Raw genomic sequence first — 18,091 nt, 5'->3', positions numbered from 1 at the left:
ATGACACCCCTCCCCCACCTCACCTCAAGCCTTGGGTGGCCTGGGGCCAGGGGAGCAGAGGGACCCATCAGAGGGTCAACGGGGGTGGGGGGCCAAGAAACACCCTCAGTCTTTTGCCCACCTCCCCCTCTCCTCAGCCCGCTGCTACTCGAAGCAGCAGATGAATGTGGCCCAGAGGGAGAGCTGCATCGGCATGTGCAAGGAGTCCTGCAAGTGAGTGCAGCCGGAGGACCCCAGGTGGAGTGGGTGGGCAAGGACGACTGGCGCTGGCAGGGAGAGCAACAGGCTGGCTTTCTCTTCCAGTGACACCCAGTACAAGATGACCATCTCCATGGCCGACTGGCCTTCTGAGGCTTCCGAGGTGAGATGGCGGAGTGGCCAAGCCCCTGGCGCCCCATCTTTGGGCTGGGGACAAGTCTGGACATAGGAGGCGGGCTGCCCAAACCTTGAGAAGGGCGCTTCTTCCCTCCTTCCTTTCTCCATCTCTCCCTCTCTTCCTCCTCCTTCCCTCCCACCCTTCCTTCCCTCCCTTTCTTCTCTCCTTCCCGTCCTCCCTCCTACCCTCCTTCCTCCTCCCTTTCTTCCTTCCCTTCTTCTTTTCTCCCTTCCCTCCCTCCCTTCCCTTCCTTCCTTCTTTCTCTCCTTCCCTGCCATTCTTCCTTCCTTCATTCCCTTTCCCCCTTCCCTCCTTCCTGTCTTCCTTCCACCAACACTCCCCAGGCCCTGTGCTAGGAACACAGAAGGCCATGAGCTAGGGACACAGAAGGCATGTGAGCCCCTCTGGATCTTACAAGCTACCTGGAGAGAGACACGATGCACAAACAGAAAGGAGATGGTTTCAAAGTGTGGTCATGGCTGTGAAGGACGGTGGGAGAGTAACTGGGAAAAGCACTTTAGACTGAGTGGTCCGGAAAGGCCCATCTGAAAAGGTGATGTTGGAGCTGGGCCACGGGGCCAGCAGGCACAGGGGCAGGAGGTGGGGCGGAGCTGGCAGGATGCCCGGCTCTGCGGGGAGGAGCCTGGAGGCCCGAGTTCCTTCTCCCCAACAGCAGCCACAGCTCACACCATGCCCCTCCTCCTGCTCCCCATCCAGCCTGTGGTCCGAGGGGCTTCGGGAATGTGCAGGGCTATGGCTGTGACGGGGAGGGAATGCTGCGGGTGCCATCTTGTTCAGCTGCCTTCTTGGGTTCCAGGACTGGATTTTCCACGTCTTGTCTCAGGAGCGGGACCGAAGCACCAACCTCACCTTGAGCAGGTGAGCCTGGAGCCTGGGGCAGGGGAAGGCAGGAGGGAGGGGAACCAGAGCCTCGGGGCTGAGATCAGCTGCTCAGACACTCTCTCGCACATCAGATCCTAGAGGAGGAAGCCCTGGGAGTGAGGGAGAGAAAAGCCACCCAGGCACCCTGAGTCTGCCGTCCCCCAAGGAGGAGCCTGGGCTTCCCTCGTCACCTGTTCATCCACAGCCATCCACTCATCCCTCCATCATCCATCCTTCCGTCCTGCCCCCCATCCAGCCTCCATCCATTCATCCGTCTCTCCATCCATCCAACACACACGGCCCATGCTGTCCGGGAGCCATCAGGAGTCTAGGGGACAGATCTGTGCAAGAGGGCGTGTGGGGAGGGAGTCCGTGCAAGCTCTCACTTTAGGAGCCCAGCAGGGAAGATGCCTCCATCTGCCTGAGAGATAAGGGGGGTCTGCATGGGCAGGTGGTGGGGTAGTCAGCTCTCCAAGGAAGAGTAGGAGCGGTTCTAATAGAAGAGGCACAGATGTCCAGGCAGAAGACATGCTTGGGCAAAGACCTGGAGGACAGAGGCAAGGCAGTCTTTTGGAGGCCCAGCGGTATAAGGGGAAGCCACGTGGCCACCCTTCTCCAGGGCAGTGACAGGAGTGCAAGACTTGGGAGCTCTGTGCAGTCACCACGTAAGGGCTGGGCCATCCTGAGGGTGGGGAGAGGGGAACTCAGAGCGGCCCTTTGGGGCTGTCTCAGGCCAGAGTATCCTTTAGGAAACTGGCAGGGATGGGGTGGAGAATGGAGTCACAGGATGGGTGCTGGGCAGAGAGCCCTGAGGGCCTGGGAAGGGTGGCACTTCTAGTTCTGGTTTGGACTTCACCACTCACGGAAACGGACATGTCAGACGCTCAGGCCAGAAGAGGACTGGGGTAGCCTCTTGGCTGCCTTCCAGTGTGTGTGCACATAGGCGTGTGCATGTGTACATGCATGTGTGGACATTCAGTGTATGTGTGTTTGTGTGTCCCGTGTATGCATGGGGAGCATGGTTGTGTGTGCATGTGCGCATGCATTGAACATGCATGGGCATATGTCCATATTGCATATATGTGTGTTTGCATGCATGTGAACATGTGCGTGCATGTGGGGGCATTGTATGTGTGTGCATGTGTGTGGGCATGTGTGTGTTCGTCTGTTTGCATGTGTGTGCATGGATAGGTACGCGTGTGCATGCATATGTGTTTCGGAGAGGGCACAACCATAGTCCCAGCCCTTTTTGCATCCCCTGCAGGAAGGGAATTGTCAAGCTCAACATCTACTTCCAAGAGTTCAACTATCGCACCATTGAGGAATCAGCAGCTAATAACGTGAGTTTGGGAGGCTCCCGACACCCTAGCCCTGCTTCCCTTCCCCCTGCACCCTGAGGGCAGGGAGGGTCCTGAGCTCACTGAGAGAGGCAAGAACCTGCCGCCTGAGCCCCAGCCCTGGGCCAGGCCTCAACCCCGTTCCCCACAGATCGTGTGGCTGCTCTCAAATCTGGGTGGCCAGTTTGGCTTCTGGATGGGGGGCTCGGTGCTGTGCCTCATCGAGTTTGGGGAGATCATCATTGACTTCGTGTGGATCACCATCATCAAGCTGGTGGCCCTGGCCAAGGGCCTGCGGCAGCGGCGGACCCAAGCTCGCTACGCCGGCCCGCCACCCACTGTGGCGGAGCTGGTGGAGGCCCACACCAACTTTGGCTTCCAGCCTGACACGACCCACCACAGCCCCAACACCGTGGCCTACCCCGACGAGCAGAGCCCGCCCATCCCGGGCACCCCGCCCCCGAACTATGACTCCCTGCGTCTGGGCGTCATCGAGTCAGATAGTGAGGGCGACACCATCTAACACAGTCCCTACCCACCCCCGGCAGCTCACAAACTGGAAGCCGAGGAGCCGAGACCATTGCCCAAGGCCTCATTTTATGGTGCCCTCTCCAAAGGGCTGAGACCATAGGTGTCCAGGCCAGAGCTCATGTCCCAGCAGCAACTGGCCAGTCCCAGGCTGAGGGCTCCGTAGGGTCATGGGGCTGGTACAGGACACCAGGAATTGTGTTCTCACCTGGTTCCTGCCCTTATCCCCACCTGCCTGACCCTTGGCCTGGGATGTCCACGTCAGGCCCAGAGACCCCTATGGCAAGCCATCTCCCTCCCAGTGCCAGGCTCCACTCATTCCAGAGAGGAGCAAGCCAGGATGCCATGGGGTCTCTTCCCTCCTGGTCTTGGCTGGCCTCCGTGAGCAGGTGGTGAGAAGGAAGAGCATCAAGCGCCGGGGCTCTGCTAGATGACACCTGCTCTGTTCTAGAAAATAAAAGTAGAAAACACTGAGTCCAGCTTTGTTCTTTGCCTGGGCATCCAGATGCCCTGACACATCCATGGATTGGAAGGGCATCCATACTGGCTTGAGAGAGAGAGAGAGAGACTCGACCTGGTCTAAGCAAAGGGTCTCAGCAGCCCCTCCTTATTTGCCAGGCAGACATTCATTGTTCCCTGACTGGATCACATGCCTGTCTCTGAACCAATCAGTGTGGCCAGCTGGGTAGGTGGCTCCAATTGGTCAGATCTGAATTCATCTGCGCAGACCTGAAGCCAGTTTGGCCTCCAGGAGAATCACATAGTTGAAGGGTGGTCAGTGCTCCTGGGATAGACAGATACAATTTAGGATGCTCCATTAAATTTGAATTTAAGGTAGACAATAAAATTAGTTTTTTAGTATAAATACATCCATGCAATATTTGGGACATATTATACTAATAAATCATTTGTTTCTCTGCAAGCATTCTATATTTTTATTTTTTTAATTTATTTATTTGTTTAGTCATTCATTTATTTATTGTAGCTGGGACTACAGGCATGAGCCACCATGCCCATCTAATTTTTTTTATTTTTTGTAGAGATGAGGTTTTGCTGTTACCTATGCTGACCTCCAACTCTTGGGTTCAAGCAATCCTCCCACCTTGGCCTCCCAAAGTGCTGAAATTACAAGTGTGAGCTGGGCTCGGTGGCTCAGCCTGTAATCCCGCGCCTTTGGGAGGCTGAGGTGAGTGGATTGCCTGAGCCCGTGGGTTCGAGACCCGCCTGGGCAGCGAGACCTCATCTCTACAATAAATAAAAAAAAAATCAGCCGGGCGTGGTAGTGCATGCCTGTAATTCCCGCTACTCGGAAGGCTGAGGTGGAAGGATCGCCGGAGCCCAGCAGGTGGAGGCTGCGGTGGCCGGGAGCGGCCACTGCACTTCAGTCTGGGCGACAGAGTGAGACTCCAACTCAAAAAAAAAAAAAAAGAAATTACAAGTGTGAGCCATACTTTTAATTGCTAAATATGACAACCTTAAGGTCCCCAAACAAAGATCCAGGAGCTGTCACCAAAGAGTGGGGTCTGGCAGGTATAGACAGCTGAGCACTGCAGCACCCTGCTGTCACCTACCAGGTCTCTGGTGATGAAGGAGCACTGACTTTAGAGCCTAGGCCTCTGAGGGCCCAGCACTGCAGGCCTATAGATGAACTGGGTTCCTTGGTCTGGAAGGTAAACAAGCTGGCTTCCCATCAAGTGGTCACAGTAGCACCTGCAGAGGAAGGAGGTGCCACAGAGTCTGTGCCACCCCCCACTGCTAGGATCTGATTAGGGAGGACCCAGAGAAAAGTTTCCCAGCTCCAGCCGGCTAGTCTGCAGGCTGGAGTCATGACTCTTGGTGGTTACCAGTCTTGCTATTATGACTATAGCTTTTATTATTAGCAGTAGCAGTTGTTCACACTCACCGTTGCCATTTGTTGCTCCTAGACAATGGCTACATTGTATCAAACACTCCACTTGTACCATGCCAAGTTCCTTACGCCTTATTTCATTCTCATAACCACTGAGAAACAGTGTCATCCCATTGTACAGGTAAGTAAATTGAGGCTTAGAGAGGTGAAACAAGGCGCCCAAGAGTACTATTCTAGCAAATGACAAAGCTGAGACTCCAGCCTCACCCTCTGGGTGCCAACAGTCATAACAATACCAGTCCCTTTCAGGAGCCCAGAGCTTTTGTACTTATTGAAGCTATGGGGCATTACTACCAGGCTCCTCTGCCTGCTCTTTGGTCTCATATCACTTTGAAAGGGCTTAAGCTACAGAAGGAATTCATCAGCTCTTGTAGTAAAAGCGCAGGGCTTTCAGGCATGGCTGTACACAGGGGCTCGCCTGGATCTGGTGTTTCCGTGTTGCTGTCTCTCTCAAATAGGTTCTGTCCACGTGCTGTTTCCCAAACACATACCTGCGGTTCTAGCTCCATCCCCTCCATGCAACAACCCAAGTGGGAAGAAAGCTCTTCCTTCACGGGGTCTTGGTAGAAGCCCCAAGCATGAGGCTCATTTGGTTCAGGCTCAGTCTGAACTGGTCGTCATGACTGGGGCTGGCTGGGAGATGCTGCTGGCCAGCCCCAAGTGAGGCTCTGGAGGGCAGCCCCTTACAGACACCCATGAGAAGCTCTGTTCAGAGACATTTAGAAGCTGCCTATGGCCATGTGAGCCAGAGATCAGGCCAATGACGGGCATCCAACAGCTCTTTGTTGTGTCTGCTCTCGGGGGACAGTGCAGGCCAGGCCATGGAGTAATGGTCCTGTCACTAAAAGCAGGCTGCAAGCCAGCCTGGCATCCCTCTTCCCTCTGATCATGCTGACCAGGCTCACTCTGGACCCCAGCCCTGCCATATGGAGGCTATCTTGTACCTATCCTATGGCCCCTTCAGAGCCTTTTAGGGCTAAACACGGGGGCTGACAGGGTCTAAATTGTCCAGAAAATGGCTTTCTACAATTCCCAGCTCTATCCCAAAGGAAAGGTGGGTCACAGATGCTGGGGGACGATGAAATTAACGTTGTGTACATGCCATCACCACCACTATCTCAATGGCTCTTCAAATGACCCTATGAGTCAGGGACCATGATAACCCTTGGTTTTCAGATCAGGAGATGAAGCTTGAAGAGGTGAAGTGGCTTTCCCAAGGTCACCCAGCTGGGAAGTGGCAAAGCTTCTAATTAAACCCTAAGGTCCTACACCAAAGCCTAATCAATCTCACGAACACCAGCACACAAAGCTTCACCACAAAGTTTCCACTTTCAAGCAGCACGTGGCACCTTCCAAGCTTCCACTCTCACTGCTTCAAGGCAAGAGCCAGGCTCGAGCCCTGCCAGGAGCAGCCTGTGATCCACCACATGAGAAACCAAAATATTTTTCTTGGCGTGGCTTTGAAGCTGATGCTCCATCGGGGCCAGCCAAACTGGTTCTAGGGAAGCAAGGACATAGCATGTGGGGGCTCCAGAGAAGGCAAACCCGGCAGGACATAGCCCTGGCAGCCTGGTGAACTGACTCAAGAGAGGTCTTGGATGTAGTGAGGCCACTCCAGAGGGGGCACGAGCAGGCTGGCCCCACTGCTGAGATTAGGTGTCCCACCACGAGCTTCCCTCACCCTACACGAGGGCTGGCTGGCGGTCAGTCAGGAGTGCAGGTGCCATGCTGACCAGGCTCACTCTGGACCCCAGCACTGCCACGTGGCGGCTGAGTGACCCCGGGCAAGTCCTTTAAACCTCTGCACACTGGAAACAATATCCTTTGCCTCCCAGGGCTAAGGGGAGGCTTCACAGAGCCAGCCCAGGGAGAAGCAGAGCTGGGCCTGGCCGAGACCCAGGAAGGCTCACCTCCAATGAGTGGCCGGCAACAGACACTGTTGCCAGTCCCCCTCTTCCTTGCCAATAAAACCTGGTTTTGCCCAGGAAGGCAGTAGGCCCAGCCCAGGCAATGAATCTCATAGGTCTGAACCTGTATCTCAAGTGGAGGTGAATTTGTCCCTCAGGAAATTTCTGGAGACGTTTTTGGTTGTTACAACTAGGAGAACACTACTGGTATCTACAGGGTCAGGGTCAGGGATGCTGTTAAATGATGCAGGGATGCAGGGGACAAAGTCATAACAAAGAGCTGTGGGACCCAAACTGTCAGCAGCGCCGAGGTTGAGAAACGGTGGACAAAGCCAGTCCTGCTCCCACTTTGCGACTGGGGGACCTAGGAGAAGATGGAGGGGATATCGTGGGAAAGCCACAGCTTGCCTGACAGAAGGGACGGAGCGGCTGCTCTGCCATCCCTGCCCCGTTTTCTTCCCTGAATGCCTCAGGAGTCGCCTGAGACCCTGAAGCATCTGGCATGTGGAAGGAGATCAGGATCACGGACAGGCTGGCCCTGGTCCTGACTCCATCCAGGCACTGAATCGGCACCTGCAGCCACCAACCTCTGACTTGTTATTGAGAAAACGTAATTCCTGTTTGTGTAGGTCACTCACAGCACATTATTCCATTCCTTACCACCAGATACAATCGTAACGGAAACAGAAGCTACTGACAAAAGACATTGAGGAAATTCCCATCTCATCCCATAAATGTTTTAAAAAGAAAAAAAGAGGAAAGTCAAAATGCTCACGGAGGCCTAAAGCCCCATGATCTACTTCCTGCATCCTTCCAGGTGGCCTGAAGACCCCCCCTCACTCTTCACCATACGTCCCTCACCCAGCAGGGCTTAGCGGCCAACCCCTCTGACTCTGTCTTCCAGCCGGCACCCCCTCTTCCAGCAGCACTGATATCAGGAGTCGTCTCCGTCTCTCCTGTTCCCAGTGGGCAGCAGGCACGTGGGAGCATCCGAAAAGCCAGTGCAGGAGGAGGAAAGAAAACAGCCTTCCTCATTTCAGCGTTTATTAACTCCATTTTCAAGTTTGGATCATTCAAAAACTTACCTACAAAATCCTCTCCGATAAATAACATATCTCTAGTTTGTAAACTTTGTTTTTTATTATACAAATGAACCAAGACTTTTTAAAACAACTCCTGCCCAGTCCTGGGTAGAGTTTTAGAGCGAACCCTTGCTGACGAGTCCCACGACTGCAGAACAAGATCAGTAGTTCACACCCCGCATGGCGGCCACCGTGGAGGCAAGGCGACGGGGCAGGCCCTTGCTGACCTGCCTGTAGTCCTCGGGCCTTGTCTTCAGGAGCATCCCGATGTGCTGGAGGGTGCGGGATGGCTGCAGGCCCAGGGCGTCCATTACGTTGATCAGATAGTCTGTGGCACAAGAGGAACAGACACGGCCCCACAGACTCAGTGCTGAACAGGATGCAGTGCCCAAAAGCCCCCTGAATACAAAACAGAGACACCGCCCCCCCAAGTCCCCCCAAACGCAGGGCGCCCACTCTGCCCTCAGCAGGCTGGACTTTACTCTGGGGTTCTTCCAGCAGGGTCAAATCAGACTGTGAGTTTGGCCTGAGTCCAGGAATTCCAGCTTCATAGAGGCCCTACCAATACCACCCCCACCCTCACCAACACACGCATACCCTCAGCACCATCTGAAGGACCAGCTGGCCCCACCCAAGGCTCCATACGGAGCCCCCTGGGCTCTCAGCCCTGTCCTGCAGTGTATGCCCAAACATGTGGAAACCCAAAGGGCTGGGGGACACATGAGCTAGTGTGAGCAGCTCCCATCAGAACCCACGATGAAGAGAGGACTGGTCTGAGGTGGCCCCAGTCTAACACAGGTTTCCCCAGTTCCCAGATAACCCCTGGGGCACTGGGAATGCATGTAAATACAGATTTCTGAGCCTACCCCCAGTCTAAGTCAACGAGCTTCCCAGGTGAAGATTCTAGAGTTCTGTCATTCTAAAAAGCGACTCCAGTCTGTCTAACCACCAGGCAAGCTTGGGTTGGCAGGATGGAGGAGCAAACCGGGTGCAGCCAGGCGTGACCTCAGAGAAGTCCGTCCATCTCCCCGAGTGTCCATGCCCATCTGTTCATACAGTTAACACCCGTCAGGCAGCATGTTAGGGGATTCAATGGAACAGCAGACACGAAGGTCCCTGACGTGCCTATTGCAGGTCAATGAACAGGCACCACCTTTCCTCCCTCCTTCCTGGGTGGTACAGCCCAAGCAGAGGGCAGCATCGCAGGCCTTCTCGAGCTCCGCCCTCTTCACACTCTGAAAGACTAAAGATGCCCCAGCAGGCCCCTCGCTGCTCTCCCTCACTGGAGGGTCCAGCTCGTCTCCTTCGCTAGCTAAAGGGGCACCAAGCAAGGCTTGAATCCACCCTGCGTCTTCTTGCTGAGGCCCAGCTCAGGGCAGAGCCAGCTGGAGGCACCTGCTCTGTCCTAATGGGCTGACTCATGTCCCACTCAGGATGAGCTGCTTCCCTGAGAGGTGTAGCCAGTCAGGCACCTGCTCCTTCACAAGTTTATCCATAACACCATGGGCTCCATCTGACTGTAAGCCAGGAGCTGCAAACGAGGAGTCCGCGGTTTACCATGACATTTTTGTTTGGCCAGCAGTGCTTTTTGTTCTGTATGTGTGCATGCTTAATCTGAATATCTTATGGGTGGGCATGCATTGCCACAGACCACACTACTCTCTATCGTCTGACACACTGGCAGCTTCATACACAGCCTTACCTTCCAGCCCCTAACCTCACTCTCTTTCAGTGTAAGCATAGCAACTATTTACATCTCAACTGTCTCCCACCTCCTAGAATTATGGCAGCACATAGTGGCACACAGATGCTCAATGAATGAGCAATCGAGTGAGCCTGGAGGAATACGGAACAGAGAGGGACACATAACGTGGACCACAGAAATCCAGGGGCAATCCTGCATCTCATTTCACTCACTAGTTCCAGTTGGCTCTCTCCCCAGTGCTCCTGCCTGTACTAACAGGGAACACCAATGTGCATCTGCACGTCCTTATCTGTCTTCTCTGAATGCTGTGCCCAGGGAAACGGACAAAAAGCTGGCTGTTCCTCTGAGCTGACCATGGAATGAGCAGGGCAGGAAATCAGCTGGACTCTAGGCCTGGCTCCATCACTGGAAATACTCCACTTTCAGTGCTTCTGCAAAACACGAAGCAGAAGCCAGTGGAGCCTGGTTGGCCCTATGGTCACCCAGGTCAACACTCTGGCTGGATCCCCAGGGAGCTGATCTTGAAGGCTTCTACCACCCTCTTTCCTGACCACCCCCAGAGCTGCCTTCGGCTAAAGAACAGGCAAGGCAATAGAACATGACCAAGAGACTGGGGAGACTCCCTGCCACCTGCCAGCAGCTTCCCCACACTCAGGACACACCTGGGCTGGGAGGCCCTCCAGTGATGAGGGCTGCGGGAGCAGGAGTCAAGCTCTCTGACTGGGAGGCAGGATGCTATTCAGATGGAGACCACAGGGCAATCTAGCTATGTGGCTTTGTCATGCAACTGCCCTGTGCCTCTGTGTCCTCATCAGTGACGGAGAAGAGTGCACCCACCTTCTCCGTCACTGTTGGGGATTGCATAAGATGATGGGAGCGAGTGCCTGGTTCAGCACCTGGCATGCCTGGCAGGCAGTGACAGCCCAATAGACACTGGCTGGTAATGATGATATAAATGGAAAAGAAGGCCGGGCAGGGGAGCTGCACAACTCGCTGAAGCTCACCCCCCCCAAAAGCTCCCGCAATGGTTCTCAATCTCGGCAGTCATCTGGACCCGTGAACCCTTTGCAAAACACAGATGACCGGGTTTCATCTAGAAACCTGCATTTTTAACCAGCGTCATAGCCAAATCCAGAGTTGGAGTTGAGGGGAGACTCGGGATGAGATTCCTGGAGGGTACGGGGGATCTGACAGATTCAATAGGCAAGAGACATCCCTCCCACTGCCTGTCCCATGGAGACCCACCGATGTCAGTGGCCAGCTGCTTGGTGGAATGTGGGGTCAGCTCAGGGATCTGGAGGATCACATCACAGTAGGTCTGCATTGTGGCCCTGGCGATGGAGCCCAGCCAGTTGTCAGCCATGTTGTCCAGCTCAGGCAGTTCATCCCCTGAAAAAGGAAAGAGGTCACCACAGAAATGCAGAGCCTGCTCAGGAGTTCAGCCCTCTGGGTGACCTGGCCCACAGCACAGCTGTGCAGCTGTAGGCACAAATGTGCCAGGAAGCTCACGGTCCCCAAGAGAAACAGAGGAACAGAGAACAAGTGCGTCTTGGGTCAATTGGTCCTGGCGAAGTGCAATGAGGACTCAGGAAAGGAGGCAATCAGGTGGATGACATAAGAGCCTCAGAGGCCTGGGGACTGAGTCTGCTATGCAGGTCACAAGGATTTCTGTAGAAAGGAGGGATAACTGGTGAGAGGGGAGCCCTAAGCCAGAAGGCAGGTACAGGTGGGAATGGGGGATGCCAGTCTACCATCCACCAGAAGGCAGAGCAACCACGGTCAAGACACAGTCATCACATCAGAACTGAGACGGGGGCTCAAGGGCAACTCCCCCACTAAGGAGTTGAGTGTTACCTGACCTCTCAGACTACGCTTTTCATCTGTAAAATGGAGAGGTTAACAGCCCTGGTGAGCACTTCTGCACTGTTGATGGGAATGTAAACTAGTTCAACCCCTGTGGAAAGCAGCTTGGAGAATTTTCAAATAACCAAAAATAGATTTACCATTTGACCCAGCAATCCACTACTGGATATATACTCAGGCATTGTTTTAACAAAAAGATACCTGCATGTGTGTTTTTATCCCAGCACTACCCACAATAGCAAAACATGGAGCCAACCTAGGTACCCATTAACGGCGGACAGAGTAAGAAAAGGTGGTACATATACACCATGGAATACTATGCAGCCATAAAAGAAGAATGAAATCATGTCCTTTGTAGCTACATGGATACAGCTGGAGACCATTATTCTAAGCGAATTATCACAGAAACAGAAAACTGAACACAACATGTTCTCACTTATACAGTAAATCCCCTACAAACAAACCTTCAAGTTGCAAACTTTCAAAGATGCAAACATGGTTTAGTATATTCAATCTAATAAGTTAGTTCACATGTCTAGCATACGATGTCTGACAATTAAGTTCATGAACTTGCTACTACACGCTTATGTCAGCAGCACTGTACAAACACCTCAAGGTTTTATAACCTTGGTATATCAGTGTCTCACAGCTGTGTTCATGCTGACATGTGGTCTGAACAAGTGTCTTCTGAGTGGCATTCATTATTGTTGCATGTTTTTGTGTCACGAGAATGTCAGAGCTTGAATTAGAGCAATGAACAAACGTCAGATTTCTTGTTAAACTTGCCAAGAGTGGAAGTGAAATCGGGGACATGTTAGATCAAGTTTATGGAGATGCCATGAAGAAAATGGCAGTGGATACATGGATTAAACATTTTTTTGAGGGGACAGAAAGCACTACTGAAGAAGAGATATCAGGATGGCCAGTAATAAGCAGAACTGACGAAAACATTGCAAAAACCATCAGGTGACTGTGAGAAGTACAGCAGACCAAATTAACATCAGTAGAAAAACAGGAAAATCTTAAGTGAAAATCTTGCATGAGAAGTGTGCAAAAATGGTTCTGAAGGAGCTTTTGCATCACCACAATGCACCAGCTCACACAGCACTGTCTGTGAGGGAGTTTTTAGCCAGTAAACAAATAACTATTGGAACACTCTTCCTAACTCACCTGATCTGGGCCTCAGTGACTTTTTTCTTTACCCAAAGATGAAGGAAATATTGAAAGAAAGATGGTTCGATGACACTCAGGACATCAGGAGTAATACAACAACAGCTCTGTTGGCCATTCCAGAAAGAGTCCCAAAATTGCTTTGATGGGTGGACTAGGCACTGGCATCAGTGCATAGCTTCCCAAGGGGAGTACTTCGAAGGTGACTGTAATGATTTTCAGCAATGAGGAATGTAGTACTTTTTCTAGGATGAGTTGCCGAACTTAATTATCACACCCCATATATTGTCATGCGTGTGCATCTTGTACAAGTGGTTGTGCTTCTGTGTACTTAACTGACTTTACAGTACTTTACTGCACCCTTCTCCAGTCAGTAACCCTTTTTGCCTGTTTACTCGATGCCAGCCCCTGTATGTCAGCTGTTGTACTATACTGTAGTACTGTACTTTTCAAGGTACTGTACTGTAAGATTAAAATGTTATCTTTGTTTATTTTTATGTATTATTTGTATAAAAAGTATTATAAGCCCATAACAACATAGTAGTATATAAGTGATTGTGTTAATTGGGTACCTAGGCTAACTTTGTTGAGCTTACAACAAATTGGGCTTACAAATGCACTCTTGGAATGGAACTTGTTTCCATGTAGGGGACTTACTGTAAATGTGAATTAAACGCTGGGGCACATGGGCATAAGATGCCTAGCATATAGAAAGCAACCGATAAGCATCTGTTAAGTGAATGTGTAAATAAATGGGTGAATAAATGAGTAAAAACAATTACATATTCATTACATCTATACATATTTTAGTGGATAGATAAGACATTGTGATGTAATAGCCAGTATAACAGCACACAGCTTTCTTGCCAAAGAATTTGAACCTGCATTGAATCTTTTTCAGTTAGAGATCCATAATGCAGTATCTGTGAGTGAAATAAATTTTATTTCAATAGTCTAGCAAAAAAAGTGAGTAAAAACAAGAGGTCATTCTTGAAGCTGGGTAATGAGTACCTGGGGATTTATAAGTGTGCATATAAAAACATCTGTGAAATAAATCTCATTAAAATGGTGATATAAAAAGAAAATTTCTGTAAAAAAATGTTTAAATGCTTTTCATTTTAAAAGTACATCAGCAAACAAATGAAAATAAAAATCACCGACATAATCTCATAACCCTTTAATTACTATGACCAACATGGTGTACGCATATTTTTACACACAACACCAAATGGTTTGTCAGACTCTCATGAACCGCCTGACAGTTTCTTATCTGTACCCAGGCACACCCACTGCATCCTGCTTCATGGTACAGTGCTTCCCAGATATTGTATTTTTAACAAATTGAATGTTCATTTCAACTCTGTGTTGGGCAAGTCTGCCGGGGCCTTTTTCCATCAGTATGTGCTAACTTCACATTTCTGGGTCAGCATTTTCTAACAATAAAGTATTTTTTATAAAGTACATATACTTTTTTCAGACATAATGCTACTGTACACTTCTGACTGCAGTATAGTATAAACATAACTTTTATAAGCACTGGGAAACCAGGAAACAAGTGTGGCTCACTTCAGTGCAATGGTCCAAAACGGAGCCTGAGGTGAGGCGTGCCTGTATTTCAGTGCTGTGTCCTCTGACACTGAAGGGTGGGGGACTATTCTAGGTTCACTGTGGAATCCACTTTTTATCAACCTAGAAGAATTGCTTTGGTCCCATTTACTACCTTTTTTTTTTTTTAATTTTCATGTTCTACTTTATATCTTTTTTTTTAAAAAAAATAAGCATTTATGTTTGGAAAAACATGTCCAAAAGACTCCAATGAAAGAGAACAAGTCTCATTTTTTCCACGTACTCCCACCTACTAGGCAGAAAGGCACAGTCATCTCATCTCATATAGTTTCACATGTAGGTCTGCATAATTTAGAGAAACAGCAAGATCTACATATCAGGAGATACCAATTTTCTAGGAGCCGACCAAAACTTCAGAGGAACCCAGGAGTTCAACCATAATGCAGAGGTGTTACCCAGCACAAAGGATTCTCTCACTGAGGGATGTTGAACGTAAACTCAGAAGATTACAGAAACAGCTGGTTACTTCCTACAGTTGGCAGATGTCAGAAGGCTGTGATAGCAAGGATCAGCATGGGCCTGTTTCCCAACACAGATGCCTATATGTGCACACACAGTCATACACACATGCAGTCACACACGTGCACATGAAGTCACACATGTGTGCATATGCACAGCTGCACGTATGTCCACCTGTATACACAGCTGCACATATACTGCCACACATGTGCAAGCACAGTCACATGTGCACACACATGCAGACATTCATGTGCAAAATCACACACACAAAGGCACACACAGAGCATGTCCACAAGGCTATCTTAGGACTCTCAGAGGTTTCTCAGGAAACCTGCTGGATATCATCACTGCTTATTCCCTCCCAACCATGGGACTGGTGGTCACTCCCAAAGAAACAAGAATTGGCCACAAGCACAGTCAAGAACAACAGCCTTCGCTGTATCATGACTTCATTTCTCTGGTATGGTCCTGCTTCCCCTCTCCAAGAGAACATCCTAAATGCCAGGATCACATGCAGGGTCCTACACCAATCTTCGTTGGTTGATTCAAGAAGCATAAACCATGAACAAGATTTAAAACAACAGCTTCCCCAATAAGGGCTCAGTGAGCCTTAAAGTTGAGTCTGGTCCAGTTATTCTCATTACCTACAGGGAGGCTGGGTAGATCAAGATCTCAGAGCACAGATGAAAGGAAAGAGCATCCCAGGTCAGGAGGGGAATAAGCAAGAAAGAACTGAGCCAGTATGAGGTAGGAGACCAGGGCAGATGGAAGATGGGAGGCTGGGCCGGTGCTGGGAGTTCTTCTTCTTCAGGGACCCGCTCTCCACAGGATCTGCAAGGAAGGAGCAGCAGGGGACCCCGCTGAGCCAGGAACCACAGCATGAGAAAGGCACGCCCACACCGTGCCCCTGAGCATCAACTCCCCTGTGCTTTTCTGGTTCTTAACCTTGAGTTGCCTCCTGGCCCTCTTGTCTCTGATTTCTTGGCTTGATTTTTAACTCTTTATGAACCTGTTTGTTATATGTAGGACGCATGTTACATAAAATTGGATTCCAAATAGCTTAATTCTTTTTTTCTGGCATAGACAGGTTCCAAAGATCCAACACAAGTAATGCTCAGGCTTAGTAAAGGACTACAAGTGTTACCCTGCATTCTATCATGTTACTGAGACTTACCAACAGCACGTGGCCCTGGTCCCTACACCAAGCTAAGGAAGCTATACACACTAGGGAGGGGGATTGACACACATAGGGTATATCCTGACACATCACCTAGCCGAACTTTTGTAGCACGAGCCTAAGGAACACAAACTTAGGGTTTTGTGGGTATAGACTTTGCCCTGTGGTCCCAAGGATGTGTCTCGGTGGCAGATTGGAATCTGAATATTGGATATGGTCTTAATTCCACTGCTTGCTTCCAGGCTTCTGGAAGTTTTGGCATTACAGCTAAATGCTAGGGTCTAGTTTTGCTACCAATATGGGTAGACTTGACATTCCTTTGTTCATTAGGCAGGTCTAATATATAATGGAAAATCTGCTTTTTAAATACTTCCCTTGTTGATTTTATTGAAATTTTGGAGATGCCTCCTTTGGCAATAGGAATGGGAAACTGCAAGTTGTTGAAGTCAGATTTCTGAGCCCGGTGTTTATTTCTTGTGGTAAAACATGTGGGTGCCAATTCCTCATATAGCCGGATGGTTAGGTGCACAGGCCAGGAGCTACATGGGGGGCTACTTAGTGAATCACATGGGAGAAGTGGGCAGGGGGCTGTGGGGTAGGCAGGGGAGAAATCAGAGTGAAATGCACAATCCCCTCCCAGGTAGAGAGAATCTAGGGTGACAGGCCTAGTCACCCCAAGGGAAACAGCCTCTGAGGGCAACACTTCTGGGGCCCGCTTTGATCCTGGACTTGCCCAGGGAAACTTTTTTAGTCCACCCTCTGTGTGGGAGAGTCCCCACTCTGCTCCCACACGGGAATGACCTGGCTGCTTCATCTCCAGTCTAGGGTCCCCTTCGGCTCCCCTCCCACCTCCTGTCTTTGGGCACCACCCATGCTCGGCTTGCTTGAATTGAGTCCTCCATTCCTTCCTCTCTCGGGCTCCTCATCATCTTGTATATTCTGTCCCCATTCATCATTTCTCATCCCTCTCCTCCTGCCTCTTTCACTCCCATTCACCTCCTCCTGCCCCTCGTTCCCCCATTCAGCCTTCCTCCTGGCCCCCACTTCCCTCTCTCCGTCCCAATCCAGTTCAGGGAACCCTGACATCAGCTCCCCAGGCAGCAGCACGAGTCCCTGGTGCCAAAACAGCTCAGGGCAGCGCCCCTACTGGGCCCATTTAGTATCTTTTGACTTGAACTAGACTTCATCTAATAGTTATTCAGTTATCCTGCTTTCTTTTTGTTTGCATTTACATGAGATGCCTTTTTTGATCCTTTGAAGGGATTTTACCTTGAGGATAATTAACTCCTCTCGAGTTGCTAAATCTTTTACAAATCAAGTGATTTTTTTTCTTTGCTACAACCTTACAGAGGGAGGTTTATAGTGCTCAATATTAGAAATTAAGATGTTTTTTGATCAGTGAGTTTGTGGTTACTGTTCAAATCTGTCAGGCCCAGATAATGAGAAAAATAATAAATTTTAACATATTTTTGCCTTGTCAGCTTAGAGATCCAGGAGTCTTGAGAGTCAGGAACAAAGTATAACCAGAGACACTAGACAGGTATTTACTTCTATTCTTTAGGTTTTTTGTTTGTTTGTTGGGTTTTTCTTAGTTGGAATCTCACTGTTGCCCAGGCTGGAGTACAGTAGCATGCTCATAGCCACTGCAGCTTTAGCCTGCTGGGTTCAGACGATCCTTCCACCTCAACCTTCCAAATAGCTAGAACTACAGACACACACCACCACACCTAGCTAATTTTTTCATTTTTATTTTAGAGACAAAGTTTCGCCAAATTGCCTGGGCTGGTCTCGAACCCCTGGGCTCAGGTAAATTTCTCGCCTTCACCTCCCAAAGTGCTGGGATTATAGGCATGAGCCACAGCATCCGGCCCACTATGTTTTAGAGTTCATTTTTTACCTGGCTGGAAAAACTGTTCTGAGGTATCACTTAATGTGGCATGTGGCCTACACAGAGGGGAGCAGAGGTCAAGTGAGCACTCAGCAAGACCCTTGTCCTACAATTTCACTACTCCCACCAAGTGCCTACAGCCCAGGCCCTCTTGCCACTGCCTCCCCAGCTGAGAGACCCTG

General features: G+C 50.3%; 2 protein-coding genes across 4 annotated transcripts in view; one reads left to right on the top strand and one right to left on the bottom strand.

Moving 5' to 3' along the window:
* SCNN1B (sodium channel epithelial 1 beta subunit) overlaps positions 1 to 3,198 on the top strand; it is a 50,526-nt gene extending 47,328 nt beyond the window's left edge. For all 3 annotated transcript variants that reach the window (XM_008059940.1, XM_008059941.1, XM_008059942.1), the window contains 5 exons: positions 138 to 213; positions 304 to 361; positions 1,194 to 1,255; positions 2,523 to 2,598; positions 2,747 to 3,198. In XM_008059940.1, the coding sequence (XP_008058131.1) occupies positions 138 to 213; positions 304 to 361; positions 1,194 to 1,255; positions 2,523 to 2,598; positions 2,747 to 3,118 (644 nt within the window). In that variant the 3' untranslated portion in view covers positions 3,119 to 3,198. The remainder of the gene's footprint in view (positions 1 to 137; positions 214 to 303; positions 362 to 1,193; positions 1,256 to 2,522; positions 2,599 to 2,746) is intronic.
* Positions 3,199 to 7,969: 4,771 nt separating this feature from the next.
* The window catches only part of COG7 (component of oligomeric golgi complex 7), an 81,250-nt gene continuing 71,128 nt past the window's right edge, over positions 7,970 to 18,091 (bottom strand). Inside the window, exons 16-17 of the mRNA XM_008059939.2 lie at positions 10,972 to 11,115; positions 7,970 to 8,349 (exon numbers count right to left, since the gene is read on the bottom strand). Coding sequence (XP_008058130.1) covers positions 8,183 to 8,349; positions 10,972 to 11,115 — 311 coding nt within the window. The 3' untranslated portion in view covers positions 7,970 to 8,182. The remainder of the gene's footprint in view (positions 8,350 to 10,971; positions 11,116 to 18,091) is intronic.

Source organism: Carlito syrichta, unplaced genomic scaffold, assembly GCF_000164805.1.
Source record: "Carlito syrichta isolate Samal-C Ts95f unplaced genomic scaffold, Tarsius_syrichta-2.0.1 Scaffold304449, whole genome shotgun sequence".
Lineage (NCBI taxonomy): Eukaryota > Metazoa > Chordata > Mammalia > Primates > Tarsiidae > Carlito > Carlito syrichta.
The sequence above is the reverse complement of the archived record's forward strand: the minus strand, read 5'-3'. Positions and strand labels throughout refer to the sequence as shown.